The 15,150-nt window shown below is 43.4% G+C and overlaps 1 protein-coding gene across 1 annotated transcript; it reads right to left on the bottom strand.

Annotated features, from left to right (window-relative positions):
• Positions 1-11,652: 11,652 nt before the first annotated feature.
• On the bottom strand, positions 11,653-13,691 carry LOC123741662 (ferritin, middle subunit-like). The gene is made up of 4 exons (XM_045714920.1): positions 13,382-13,691; positions 12,869-13,015; positions 12,505-12,630; positions 11,653-12,022 (listed from the first exon to the last, which is right to left on the bottom strand). Exons 1-4 carry the CDS (start codon positions 13,481-13,483, stop codon positions 11,867-11,869), a joined length of 531 nt encoding a protein of 176 aa, XP_045570876.1. The 5' UTR covers positions 13,484-13,691; the 3' UTR covers positions 11,653-11,866.
• Positions 13,692-15,150: the final 1,459 nt, after the last annotated feature.

Here is a 15,150-nt window from a genome sequence, read left to right as displayed (position 1 = left end):
TGCTCGGGTGGCGCTCGGCGGTCGTCGTCACCGGTCTATTAGCTGCCACCGATTCCCTTTTGCTTTTCCCTTTTTTTATTTTGTGACACCTGTGGTCAATTAGCCATTAGAGGGGCTATTTAGTTTAGCTGGCCCGCTCCTGTTCGTGCGGGATTAATGATTGTTTCTTGTGAGACGGCTTGTGTTCGTGTCGACGTTGTTGGACGCTATCACAGCGCTCGGGTGCGCCATTGAAACTCCGCCCCTGCGCTTTCTTTTCGAAGAAGCTCAGTTCGGCGGAGCGTAACTACGATGTGGGGGACAGGGAGTTGCTAGCAGTGGTTAAAGCTTTGAGGGTGTGGCGGCACTGGCTTGAGGGGGCTAAACACCCCTTTCTCGTCTGGACCGACCACCGAAACCTGGAGTACATCCGGGCAGCGAGGAGACTGAATCCACGTCAGGCGAGGTGGGCCATGTTCTTCGCCCGGTTTAGGTTTACCATCTCCTACCATCTCCCTAAATACTAAGGCCGACGCACTGTCCCGTCTCTATGACACGGAGGACCGGCCCATCGATCCAACTCCCATCATTCCAGCGTCTAGGCTGGTGGCACCTGTGGTATGGGAGGTGGACGCGGACATCGAGCGGGCATTGGTGTTGGCGCCTGCGCAGGTGTCCGTGGGGCGCATGTATGTGCCGCTCGGTGTTCGTGATCGTTTGATTCGGTGGGCGCACACACTACCTACTGCGGGTCATCCTGGTGAGGCGAGGACAGTGGGGAGTCTAAGGTGGAAGTACTGGTGGCCCACCTTAGCTAAGGACGTGAGGTCCTATGTCTCTTCCTGTTCGGTGTGTGCCCAGAGTAAGGCTCCTAGGCATCTACCAAGAGGGAAGTTACAGCCCCTCCCCGTTCCACAACGACCATGGTCGCACCTGTCCATTGACTTCCTGACAGATCTTCCCCCCTCTCAGGGGAACACGGCGATTCTGGTGGTTGTGGATCGGTTCTCTAAGTCCTGCCGTCTCCTCCCATTGCCCGGTCTCCCTACGGCCCTGCAGACTGCGGAGGCCCTATTTACCCACGTCTTCCGGCACTACGGGGTGCCGGAGGACATTGTCTCTGATCGAGGTTCCCAGTTCACATCCAGGGTCTGGAGAGCGTTTATGGAGCGGCTGGGGGTCTCGGTCAGTTTGACCTCCGGTTATCACCCCGAGAGCAATGGGCAGGCGGAGAGGGTGAACCAGGAGGTGGGCAGGTTCCTGAGGTCGTATTGCCAGGACCGGCCAGGGGAGTGGGCGAGGTATATTCCCTGGGCTGAGTTAGCCCAGAACTCACTTCGCCACTCCTCTACTAACATATCACCCTTTCAGTGTGTGTTAGGTTACCAGCCGGTCCTGGCACCATGGCACCGGAGTCAGACCGAGGCTCCTGCGGTGGAGGACTGGGTCCAGCACTCCAAGGAGACCTGGAGAGCCGTCCAGGACTCACTAAAGGAGGCCAGTGCACGGCAGAAGAGGAGTGCTGACCGCCACCGCAGTGAGGCGCCCGTGTTCGCACCGGGAGACAGGGTCTGGCTCTCGACCCGGAACCTGCCCCTCCGCGTGCCCTGCCGGAAGCTGGGGCCGCAGTGTGTGGGGCCCTTCAAAGTCCTGAGGAGGATAAACGAGTTGTGTTATCGGTTGCAACTCCCTTCCTATTACCGTATTAACCCCTCGTTTCATGTGTCTCTCCTCAGGCCGGTGGTAGCTGGTCCCCTTCACGAAGATGAGGTGCCGGAGGTCCCTCCGCCCCCTCTGGACATCGGGGGGTCCCCGGCGTACAGCGTACGGGCCATTCTGGACTCGCGACGCCGGGCGAGGGGCCTACAGTACCTCGTGGACTGGGAGGGGTACGGCCCGGAGGAGAGGTGCTGGGTGCCGGCGGCGGACGTCCTGGACCCATCAAGGTTGAGGGAGTTCCACCACCTCCGTCCGGATCGCCCTGCGCCTCGCCCTCCGGGTCGACCTCGAGGCCGGTGTCAGCGCGCTGCGGGAGCCGCGCGTCAGGAGGGGGGTACTGTCACGATTCCCACCGACGGTGGCGCCCCCTCCTGCTCGGGTGGCGCTCGGTGGTCGTCGTCACCGGCCTATTAGCTGCCACCGATTCCCTTTTGCTTTTCCCTTTTTTTATTTTGTGACACCTGTGGTCAATTAGCCATTAGAGGGGCTATTTAGTTTAGCTGGCCCGCTCCTGTTCGTGCGGGATTAATGATTGTTTCTTGTGAGACGGCTTGTGTTCGTGTCGACGTTGTTGGACGCCGTATGTATTTTCTCCCCTGTGTTTGGGAACATTTGTTTTTTTGTGTGAGTGTATATTAAAAACACCACTACCCTGTGTTCGCTGCTTCCTGCGCCTCATTCCTCCTCCACAATTACCAAGCCGTAACAATACCTTGCAATACAATGTTCTCTAAAAAAACAACTGGGGAAAATGTATAAAATTTGGTCTGCAATAAGAGAACCACAGTTTGATTTCTAAACCAGATGAGTTCTCAAGTGTCAGCAGTTGCCCAATACCATGATGGGTAGGCATGCGTAATATTGGAGGCATTGGAGAATGATAATGAATCTGCAGGATTATAGAAAAAGTGGTTGAGTTTGAGTTTGAGCAAAACCTGCAAAGAAAAGGCAACAGACAAATGCACAAACACTAGGGATAACTCAGAAAGATATATTTATTTACTATCATCTGTGTTTTCTCTGGTATTTCTAGAACCACCTGCAACTGGAAACGGACATGTTTAAGATAACTGGTTTCCAGAATTGGGAACCAAGAGAGTACAGCCAATACCAGGTTAGTTGTAGAATCTATTGCAGTGTTTTGATTAGGCAAACCTGTAATGTCCAGAAATGCTGGATAACAACAATCTTTGGTTATATCATATCTAGTGTAGCTACAATCTATGGATTTTTTTGCCATGGGCAGAGAGGAAGAATTCACTGTATTAGAGCTCAGGGACTCTGAAAAGATGGGACAATCAACTTTTTTTCTACAAATATTTCTCTTAATATTAACAAAATGTGAAGTTTATATTTTGACAGACCAAAGTATCAGCTATTAACACCATGTAAAGGAACAAACTATTTGTTCATTAAATGCAACTAAGTGGATTTATGTCAACTCCGTCAGACACCATAAAAGGCGTTACATTTGTACAATTATAGTCAAACAAGTGTTTAAAGGCCTTGATTGTTTAATGCTAACATTAGATCATTCATAAATGTGTAATACAAATCTCCAAACATATTTTTGTTTTGTTCTATAGCTATATTAAATGCTCCAGGGCTAATTTAGTTAGCAATCTGGCATGGTTTTCTAGATTTTGAAGATAAAATATTAATTATGAAGCTTACATTATCCCTTAGGTCTAGCACAGCAAATACATTAATTGTTGAAGCATATCTTGCAGAACAGTGATTACAATATTTATTCAGAATATTGACAACAACAAAACAATCTATCTTATTATGGGGGTTAGTTCCTCTGTAGAGATGGGAGAACCTTCCAGAAGGACAACCATCTCTGCAGCTCCAATCAGGCCTTTATGGTAGAGTGGCCAGACAGAAGCCACTTCTCAGTAAAAGGCACATGACAGCCCATTTGGAGTTTGCCAAAAGGCACCTAAAGGACTCTTAGTATAAGAGCACAGGGCGAGTCCCAGATGCAGACACGGGAGGCAGTTGGTTTGAGTCTCTGATATTTATTAGTATCCAAGGGGCAGGCAAGAGAATGGTCGTGGACAGGCAAAAAGATCATAACAAGGTCAGAGTCCAGGAGGTACAGAGTGGCAGGCAGGCTCGAGGTCAGGTCAGGTCAGGCAGGTTCAGAGTCAGGGCAGGCAAGGGTCAAAACCAGGAGGACTGGCAAAAGAGAGATAAGAAAAAGAAGGGGCACGGGAAAAACACGCTGGTTGACTTGACATTACGAACTGGCACAGAGAGACAGGAAACACAGGGATAAATACACTGGAGAAAATTATTGACACCTGGAGGGGGTGGAGATAATCAGAAGAACAGGTGAAACAGATCAAGGCGTGACACTTAGACCATGAGAAATAAGATTCTCTGGTCTGATGAAACCAAGACTGATCTCTTTGGCCTGAATGCAGGGTGTCACGTCTGGAGGAAACCTGGCACCATCCCTACGGTGAATCATGGTGATGGCAGCATCATGCTGTGGGAATGTTTTTCAGCGGCAGGGACTGGGAGACTACTAAGGATCGAGGGAAAGATGAACAAAGAAAAGTACAGAAGGATCCTTGATGAAAACCTGCTCCAGAGCATTCAGGACCTCAGACTGGGGGCGAAGGTGCACCTTCCAACAGGACAACGACCCTAAGCACACAGCCAAGACAACGCAGGAGTGGCTTCGGGACAAGTTTCTGAATGTCCTTGAGTGGCCCAGCCAGAGCCCGGACATGAACCCGATCGAACATCTCTGGAGATAACTGAAAATAGCTGTGTAGCGACGCTCCCCATCCAACCTGACAGAGCTTGAGAGGATCTGCAGAGAAGAATGGGAGAAACACCCCAAATACAGGTGTGCCAAGCTTGTAGTGTCATACCCAAGAACACTCCATGCTGTAATCACTGCCAAAGGTTCTTCAACAAAGTTCTGAGTAAAGGGTCTGAATACTTATGTAAATGTGATATTTCCGTATTTATTTATTTTCATATAGATTTGCAAAAATGTCTGAAAACCTGTTTTTGCTGTGCCATTATGGGGTATTGTGTGTATACTGATGAGGGGGAAAAAACAATTAAGCAGTTTTAGAATAAGGCTTTAAAGTCACAAAATGTGTAAAAAGTCAAGGGGTTTGAATACTTTCTGAATGCACTGTATATGGCCATTAAGACCAGATGGTTCTTTAAGATGTTCAGACGTTCATAGGTGACCAGCAGGTGCAATTAATAATCACAGTGGTTATAGAGGACGCAACAGGTCAGCACCTCAGGAGTAAATGTCAGTTGGCTTGTCATAGCTGAGCATTCAAAGGTTGAGAGGTCGATAGAGACAGAGGAGAAACGAAACAACAGGTCCCGGGATAAGGTAACATGTCAGGTGAACAGGCCATAGCTGCAGGCAGAACAGCAGAAACTGGAGCAGAAGCACAACCAGGTGGACTGGGGAGTCTTCAGGCCAGGTAGTTCTGAGGCATGGTCATAGGGCTCAGGTCCTCTTGGGGATTGGAGCATACAGATAAGACAGGATAATTACACAAGCACCCCTGCACATAGACTATTGCAGCATATACAGTGAGGGAAAAAAGTGATTGATCCCCTGCTGATTTTGTATGTTTGCCCACTGACAAAGAAATGATCAGTCTATAATTTTAATGGTAGGTTTATTTTAACAGTGAGAGACAGAATAACAACAACAAAAAATCCAGAAAAACGCATGTCAACAATGTTATAAAATGATTTGCACTTTAATGAGGGAAATAAGTATTTGACCCCTCTGCAAAACATTACTTAGTACTTGGTGGCAAAACCATTGTTGGCAATCACAGAGGTCAGACGTTTCTTGTAGTTGGCCACCAGGTTTGCACACATCTCAGGAGGGATTTTGCCCCACTCCTCTTTGCAGATCTTCTCCAAGTCATTAAGGTTTCGAGGCTGACGTTTGGCAACTCGAACCTTCAGCTCCCTCCACAAATTTTCTATGGGATTAAGGTCTGGAGACTGGCTCGGCCACTCCAGGACCTTAATGTGCTTCTTCTTGAGCCTCTCCTTTGTTGCCTTGGCCGTGTGTTTTGGGTCATTGTCATGCTGGTATAACCATCCACGACCCATTTTCAATTCCCTGGCTGAGGGAAGGAGGTTCTCACCCAAAATTTGATGGTACATGGCCCATGTTTTTGGGGTCATAGGCAGCATTCCTCCTCCTCCAAACACGGCGAGTTGAGTTGGTGCCAAAGAGCTCCATTTTGGTCTCATCTGACCACAACACTTTCACCCAATTGTCCTCTGAATCATCATCAGATGTTCATTGGCAAACTTCAGACGGGCATGTACATGTGTTTTCTTGAGCAGGGGGACCTTGCGGGCGCTGCAGGATTTCAGTGCTTCACGCCGTAGTGTGTTACCAATTGTTTTCTTGGTGACTATGGTCCCAGCTGCCTTGAGATCATTGACAAGATCCTCCCGTATAGTTCTGGGCTGATTCCTCACCGTTCTCATGATCATTGCAACTCCACGAGGTGAGATCTTGCATGGAGCCCCAGGCCAAGGGAGATTGACAGTTCTTTTGTGTTTCTTCCATTTGCAAATAATCGCACCAACTGTTGTCACCTTCTCACCAAGCTGCTTGGCGATGGTCTTGTAGCCCATTCCAGCCTTGTATAGGTCTACAATCTTGTCCCTGACATCCTTGGAGAGCTCTTTGATCTTGGCCATGGTGGAGTGTTTGGAATCTGATTGATTGATTGCTTCTGTGGACCGGTGTCTTTTTTATACAGGTAACAAACTGAGATTAGGAGCACTCCCTTTAAGAGTGTGCTCCTAATCTCAGCTCGTTACCTGTATAAAAGACACCTGGGAGCCAGAAATCTTTCTGATTGAAAGGGGGTCAAATACTTATTTCCCTCATTAAAATGCAAATCAATTTATAACATTTTTGACATACGTTTTTCTGGATTTTTTTGTTGTTATTCTGTCTCTCACTGTTCAAATAAACCTATCATTAAAATTATACATATCAATGCATACACACAAACTATCTAGGTCAGATAAGTGAGAGGCGTTGTGCCGTGAGGTGTTGCTTTATCTGTTTTTTGGGTTGAGGTTGGGTTGTTGACTGACCATCATGTCTTAAAGTAATGATGGACTGTCGTTTCTCTGCTTTTTGGGCTGCTCTTGCCATAATATAGACTTGGTCTTTTACCACATAGGGCTATATTCTGTATACCACCCCTACCTTAATGCACAAATGCCAAGAGTGTGCAAAGCTGTAATCAAGGCAAAGGGTGGCTACTTTGAAGAATCTCAAAAATAAAATATATTTTGATTGTTTAACACTTTTTGGTTAGTACATGATTCCATATGTGTTATTTCATAGTTTTGATGTCTTCACTATTATTCTACAATGTAACATTAAGAAAAACCCTTGAATGAGTAGCTGTGTCCAAACTTTTGACATGTACTATTTTCTGGAGACTGAGACAGGGGTGGTCGGGGATAATTTCCTCACTAACAATCACCTCTTTCAGTTGTCGGGTGTTGAGAGCCGCCATGCTCCCACAGATTAATTGTGAATGGACAGAATATGCCAGCTGCTGGAGCAAAATAGACCTGCTATTGTTCCTTGTTAGAAACGTCCCACACCTGAATGTGATGTTGAAAATGATTTGAAAATAAGTCTGTTAATTCATAGATATTTATCAAAATAAAGCCATGTTTCAATGCATGTCACAGGAACCGGAAGTGAGACGTGTAGGCTTACCTTGGTGTGAGGTTTTGATAACCATGTGAATCTCTCTCGGACAAGGTGACTTTTATCAATAGACTCACTGAATAATTGTGTTTGGCACTTTATAAAGATGAAACGATCTCCTGCTGCTAACAGATTCCAAGGTATATTGAAGTTCCTGAAAAGGTTAGTCCAGTAATGTTTGTTGGCATATTATTTTATTTCCACCTCTGGTGGTTATTTACAAATGTTTGTCGTGCAAATTCCACTGTCTTTAAAAGGAAAAAGAAACATGTTTGTCCAACCATAACACATGGATGGCTAATGTAGAAAGAATGAATTGATGGATTCTAGCTAACACAACCAGAACTTTCACATATACAGAGACAGGCAGCTATCATGGCATCAGTCTTTTTCGACTAGCTAGTGTATAGTGACACCTACTGATATGAACTGGTAATGCACGTTTGGTTAGAATAGTGCAATAGAATGAATGACATTCAATAAAATCTACTTCATGAAAAGGGGATATTATTTTCAATTAAAATGTTGAAAGAAGTTGATTTATTGATTGAATAATTGGATTTTACAGGAAATCAGTTCCTATAGTGAGCCCTAGTAAACAAACCTCTGGTGGACCAGATGGAGACCAGGACAACAATAGCTGAGTGCTTTTATGACTTGAGCATAAAAAAAGTGATTACAACGTGTACTGTCTTCATTGTAACTCTGCCTTTCATAAATCTCCTAGAATGAATAATTGTAGAAGAGCACTGTAGTCAGATGAACAAATAATAGGTATTATGTCATAAAATTTAAACCTGTCTGTCTATTGCTTAACATTATGCATAGAGGGAAATATATATTTAAAGACATTGTAACTTTTCTTTGCATAACGCTCATCCCTGCTATGGAAGTTAATTAAACACAAGAGTATGCTGTCCATTGAAGTTGTTGTCTCTGGCTCTTTTGGTATCAGATTCATAATGAGTAAGAGCAAGGTTTGTGGTAGTTTGAAAGAGTTTGATCCACCTTAGGCCAGGAGTGTTTCCAATCCACATAACCTGACAAGAAAACTCTCAGTCCTATAGTCATAGCACAGACAAAAAGGGAAGCTGCCTAAAACAATAATATTTTGTCATGGCCTACGAATAGGACCCAGAGTTAAACCTGACCAGGTCATGAGATCAGGAAACACTCTACGCCCCAGAAAAGACACTTACACATTTTGCCACACCACCTTGGACCCTGTGGTGTCACCTCTGGCTAATGACGTGCAGTTCAAGAACAATTAATTCTTTTGGAACAACTTTTTACTGACTCAAGAGTCATGACTCATGATTTGTTTTTTCTGAGTGACTCATATTAGTTCTTAGTTTGACCAACTGGCCGCATGAATTATACAGGAAGATTAATATGCAATCCTTTGGTGATGTGCTCCGACCAAGAACTGTCTGTCATATGCGCACAGGCAAAATAGATCATGCTGCAGGCAGCATAGAGAAGAAAAATATATTGAATGCAATTAATTGATTGTTGTATGTTATTATGGACACAGCTTTGTAGAACCAAAACATAAACAGCCTCTGCTCAACAAACTCGAGAATGGGTGGTGCACAATTTGCCCAGTGTTGGCCGTCATTGTAAATAAGAAGTTGTTTGTAACCGACTTGCCTCGTTAAATAAAGGTTAAATTATTTAATACAGAAACATAAAAATATATTTTTAAACACTTCTCTGCAGCTTTTGACGTTATTGATCATAATCTGCTGCTGGAAAAAGCGTAAGTATTATGGCTTCACATCCCCTGCTATATTGTGGATCTAGAGTTACCTGTCTAACAGAACACAGAGGGTATTCTTCAATGGAATCCTCTCCAACATAATCTAGGTAGAGACAGGCATTCCCCAGAGCAGCTGTCTAGGCCCCTTACTTTTTCTATCTTTACTAATGACCTGCCACTGGCGCTGAGTGAAGCCTGTGTGTCTATGTTCGCTGATGACTCAACACTATACACATCAGCTACTACAGCAGTTGAAATCACTGTAACACTTAAGAGCTGCAGTCAGTTTCAGAATGGATGGCAAGAAATAAGTTAGTCCTAAATACATGAATGTCAAAAACTAAAGGCATTGTATTTGGGACCTAAAATTAAAACACTAAACCTCAACTAAATCTTGTAATGAATAATGTAGAAATGTAACAAGTTGAGGAGACTAAACTTATTGGAGTTACCCTGGATTGTAAACTGTCATGGTCAAAACATATTGATACAACAGTAACTAAGATGGGGGAGCGATCTGTCCATAATAAAGCACTGCTCCGCCTTCTTAACACTATCAACAAGGTAGGTCCTACAGGCCCTAGTTTTGTCGCACCTGGACTACTGTCCAGTCGTGTGGTCAGGTGCCACAAAGAGGGACTTAGGAAAATTACAATTGGCCCAGAACTGAGTGAGCAGCACGGCTCACCCTTAAATGTACACAGAGAGCTAACATTATGCATGTCAATCTCACATTGCTCAGAGTAGAGGAGAGATTTACTTCATCACTACTTGTATTTGTGAGAAGTATTGACATGTTGAATGCACCGAGCTGTCAGTTTAAACTACTAGCACACAACTCAGACACCAATGCATACCCCACAAGACATGCCACCAGGTCTCTTTACAGTCCCCACGTCCAGAACAGATTATGGGAGGTGCACAGTACTACACAGTACTGATCCTGTGTGGCTCAGTTGGTAGAGCATGGTGTTTGCAACGCCAGGGTTGTGGGTTCGACTCCCACGGGGGACCAGTATGGGAAGAAAAAAAATAACGTATGAAATGTATGCATTCACTACTGTAAGTCGCTCTGGATAAGAGTGTCTGCTAAATGACTAAAATTTAAAAATGTACATAGCCATGACATGGCTACTATTCCACATCAAGCAACTCATTCAAGCAGTAAAATAAGATTTAAAAACTAGATAAAAATACAGCTTATGGGACTGTGAAGAGACACATAGGCACAGACAATACCATATGCACTATAGACACACACATGGATTTTGTGTTGTAGCTATGTGGTAGTAGAGAAGTGGCCTGAGGGCAAACCCTTAATGTGTTGTGAAATCTGTTTAGTAATGTAATGTTAGTTTTATTGTATAGAACTGCCTTTACTTTGCTGGACCCCATGAAGAGTAACTGCTACCTTGACAGCAGCTAATAGGGATCCATAAAGAAATGTTGGTAAATGTCAAGGAATGTCATTTAGTCAGGTGCCATCTAGTGGCCTTTTTGGATACTTCAAATTATCACAACTCTCTGGCCTTCCTTGTGGCCTTATCACATGTAAAATATACTTTAAAATAGAATGACAAAGCCACAAAACATTACCCTAAATGTAAACCAACTTAAAGAATGCTATCACATTTAATTTAAAAAAAAGTGAAAAATATTTTTACCATGTCAATATTTCATGGTTGTAAATGTTGGTGGCAGTTGTGTAAAGAAAAATGGATGAGTTGCAGATTTGAGAATGCAATTGTTGATAAAACACTTTAAGGTTATTTTCCCCTTCAACCATCTGGTCTATCCACTAGAATCCCATGCACTATATGGACACATGAAAAATAGCAATATTCCCAGTTAAAGTATAAATTACCGAAGTTAGATTCCCTGTTACAGAAGACTTCAGTAATTTTGGTAAATTACCAGTAGCTTTGCAACCTTATGACAGCTCCAATAAGCCGGTTATGGTGATTTAGAGGCTTGTAGAATCACTACTATTTTGAGAATTCAGTTCATAGTTTGCGATAGGGGGAACAATTGGGTATTACCAACTGAAACAAAATGAGTAAAGATTTAGTTGTGTGTCAGTAAGAGCCAAACTTCACCATCACTAGAGAATTGCGCCATTTGGATTTACCGAGCAGGAAGCAAGGTTTTGATTTACCTCTAGGTCGTCTAATGACCTGAGATGCTGAGTGAAGGTCCACCTTGACTAGCTACCACTTCACTTATGGGTAAAACGTTGACAGTTGGGCCCTTAATTGACATGTCTAACATTTATTTTACTAGTGCCTTCTGGTGACAGGTAATGTCCTTTATAAACCTCATGTTAAATTTTTATTGTTATGACCCTCAGTCACTAGTAGTTCTACAACTGTCAGTATTTATCACTGGGTATTGAGATGCTCAGTAAGACGGAGCAAAGAACCTGAATAGACTGTTACAACATCCATTACAAGTCAATGCTTTTTCTTTTTATTGTTTTACAAGACGCCTTGCCTCCAATACAATAGTGTTGTCAACAAAAACAACAATGTTACAGCTGTGTTGCACTGCACCAGTTTAACACTCTCCCCTCCCTCTAAACACAAAGCCAGTAGGATCTATCAGAGAAGCCAGGAGTCCTGGTCTGAGGCTGGATGCCGTAGCCTGGGGATGGAAGTGGTTTAGCTCTGGCCTCCCAGGGTGTGCTTGTCAAACAGGTACTCTGCCATCTTGTTTTTGACAGCATCCATCTTGGTGAGGTTGGTGATGTGGTCACCCAGCTTCTTAATGGCCTCCACCTGCTCATTCAGGTAATGGGTCTCCAGGAAGTCACACAGCTAAAGAGGGAAAACACAGGTCAGACAAGAGAATAACTACAGACTATTGTAGATACAGTAATATACAAGAGCCTGGTGGTAATGGCATAAGTGCAGAGTGTTTCCAGCTTTTTTAACTAGGCAAGTCAGTTAAAAACAAATTCTTCTTGTAAATAACATTATCATGTGGAACAGTGGGTTAACTGCCTTGTTCAGGGGCAGAACATATTTCTACCTTGTCAGCCAATGGATTCAATCCAGCATCCTTTGTTACTGGCCCAATGCTCTAACCGCTAAGCAACCTGCCGCCATTTATGCAAACTTACGCATTAGCTGCATTGTGTGTATAGTGTGCATCTGTGGACTACTGTGTGCGTGTGAAGAAGCAGGTCAGAATCTTGTGTCATTAGTTATCAGAGCTACAACAACCTGATCATCTCCTGGGACAGTACTTGTATTCTATGTGATAAATACATGGTATGTGCAGTTCCACTATAACTTACATGGGGGTCAACCTTGTCAGAGGCAATCTTGTGCAGGTCCAGCAGGGCCTGGTTCACATTCTTCTCCAGCTGCAGAGCACACTGCATGGCCTCCAGCCCATTGCCCCACTCATCACGTTCTGGCTTCTACACAGGACAGAGTGAACACAGAAGTGTTAGGGACTACTAGCAGACATTAAGGTTAGGATAAAGTGAACAGAGTTACACCCCTCACACTGTCAGTTCAGTGGTTAGAGGCAGAATGTTCAGAACTACTCCAGGTTCTCTACATCAACTTAATGCTGTAGACACTCTCCTCCATGGAGTAAAGACATTATCTATCAGTCTACAATCTAACTGGGTTTATCGATGCTCAGGGGCTCACCTTGATGTCCTGGAGTAAAATGCGTCCACCTCTCTTGTTCTGGAAGGAGAGTAGCTTGTCGGCGTGCTCCCGCTCCTCGTCGCTGTTCTCCTTGAAGAAATGCGCGAAGCCAGGCAGAGCCACATCGTCACGGGAGAAATAGAAAGCCTGGGTGGATAAACGTAAGTGTGGTGGTTAGTGTGGTGGTTGTTGTTGTGGCAACTAAACTTGATGACAAAGGCATGAATCAGTCTACTCCGTAGTCTACTTGGTAACCTGACAAGTAACCCGTCAAGGAGTTGTTACGCGCTCTGTCCAATGTAGGATAGATTCGCGGCTTCATTTGAATGCTATATCTACCTGAAAGCTCTTAATAACAAAGTAAAAACTCAAATATGAACTTCAGGGAGCTAAATTTCTTGGTTCTTTAATTGTCTAGGCCAGTAGAAATGTCAGGTGAAAAATGGCATTTAGGCCCAGGAATAATAATACACAGGTAGATCAACAAAACGGTCATCTTGGTAGACTCCTTACCATTGAAGTGTAGGTGTAGGAGGCAAACATCTCCATGTTGATCATCCGATTGATTGCAACTTCGCAATCGTGGTGATAGTTCTGGCGGATCTGAGACTCCATCTTGGCAGATTTTCTTCTATATCTAAATGAAAGGTACAAAAATAGGGTTTCTCAGACTATTTTGCTATTTTAGTTCAAGTAAGTGTTATGTTATCAATCCGAAATGTTCTATAGTGCGGGACGAAGGCAGAGGAGTTCCGTTCAATCACTGTTGAAGCAAGAACTTCTTCATGCGTCTTCTCAGACTTGTGAAGTGGAAGGAGCCTTGTTCCCTCTATTTATTGTTCTGAACGGAACGCGTCAGTGAAATCCACCCTCACAGAGCGTAGCCAATCACCTTTAGAATTTCAACAGGAACTAGGCGGATCATTTGACGACGAGCCCACTCATACACCTCATGACCCAAAGCTAAGATTATTTATTATATTAACAAGAGAGACGAGTGACCACTCTAACAATGGAAATACATGTGTTCAGCGATTGAAGACAGGCAAGATTCTAACCAATGAGTGGGCAGGTACGCTTGTAAACAACACACACAACTAAATGTCGTTTTTCTCAAAGTTGCCGGAATGCAACTTGCATCAACATATAATATACATGTCGGCGTTTGTAAAAGCTTTTGTAAAAGCTTAAACATTACGAAACTTCTATTCGATCAAAATCCTTAAGTAATTTGATACTCTGTTATATACCTCCACACATAAATGGTGTTATCTCACGCGGACAGATTTTGGGCGGAGTAAATGCTCTCGCCTTGACCTCTTCATCTCGGTCTGTTAATTTTTTTTAAACTTTGTTTATTACAAAGTAACATTTTATTGGAAACAACTAAAGCGGTAGTATCAGTCAAAAGCAATGCTACAGTGGAGGTCTAACTACAGCGCTTATTGTTGAAAAAGGTGTGTGTGTTATATCCTTAGAAGAAAATAGGAAGAATTTGAACACTCATTCTAATATTGGGCTAATTGATAAATAGTCTATGTCTACATTTGATTTAGGATATAAAAGGAATGGAACTTTGAGACGCAGTTCTGTAAACTTCTGTTTCATTCTCTAAGAGTACATGTTTCAATAGCACATGTAGCTTAATTATGTACCTTTTCCAGAATGCAGTCAAAAAAAAATAAATGTAGGGTTTATCACACTTTTTTCATATTAATTCAATTTTCAGTATGATGTATGGGAATACAGTAGTGGACAGAGAAAGAAAGGCTGGCTTTTGTAGAAATGGTATTTGATGATAGACCTTTCGGTTTCAAATGACATATTGTAGTTGACAAATGGTATATCAAAGTTGATTACATTAGCCTAGAAATAACTACACAAAATCAGTAGCTACATAAATCTAACAATACATGGGTTATTAAGCTAAAACTGTGAAGTGGAATTTTTTTACAGCTAATGAAAATCAAAGACTACAGTAATAAAGTAACCTTCCTAAGAACTTCAGTTCACATGACCTGATCTTCCACAACTGTTGACAGGGTGCTTTCAGGGTGCTGGGTTATTGTTCAATACATCCCTGTATTTGCAACATCACTGGTATTCATAAGAACTAGAGCTGTGTTCGAATACTCATACTAACTGCACTAACCATACTATTTGTGATGTAAGTGGAGTATGTAGTATGGTTATTGGTCATAGTATGGATATAGTTAGTATGCCAGAAGTTCCCGGATGTCGTACTAAATTAGCCAAAATTGACATTATTTCCGTGCTTTCAA

The sequence above is a fragment of the Salmo salar genome, chromosome ssa03 (genome assembly GCF_905237065.1).
Source record: "Salmo salar chromosome ssa03, Ssal_v3.1, whole genome shotgun sequence".
Lineage (NCBI taxonomy): Eukaryota > Metazoa > Chordata > Actinopteri > Salmoniformes > Salmonidae > Salmo > Salmo salar.
The sequence above is the reverse complement of the archived record's forward strand: the minus strand, read 5'-3'. Positions and strand labels throughout refer to the sequence as shown.

Bases quoted from the DNA above. Each gene is read 5' to 3' on its own strand.
- LOC123741662 (XM_045714920.1), bottom strand. From the start codon at position 13,483: ATGGAGTCTCAGATCCGCCAGAACTATCACCACGATTGCGAAGTTGCA. The intron at 12,631-12,868 runs GTGAGCCCCTGA...TGTCCTGTGTAG, and splicing joins TTTTACTCCAGGACATCAAG to AAGCCAGAACGTGATGAGTG. The intron at 12,023-12,504 runs GTAAGTTATAGT...TTCCCTCTTTAG, and splicing joins CTGACAAGGTTGACCCCCAT to CTGTGTGACTTCCTGGAGAC.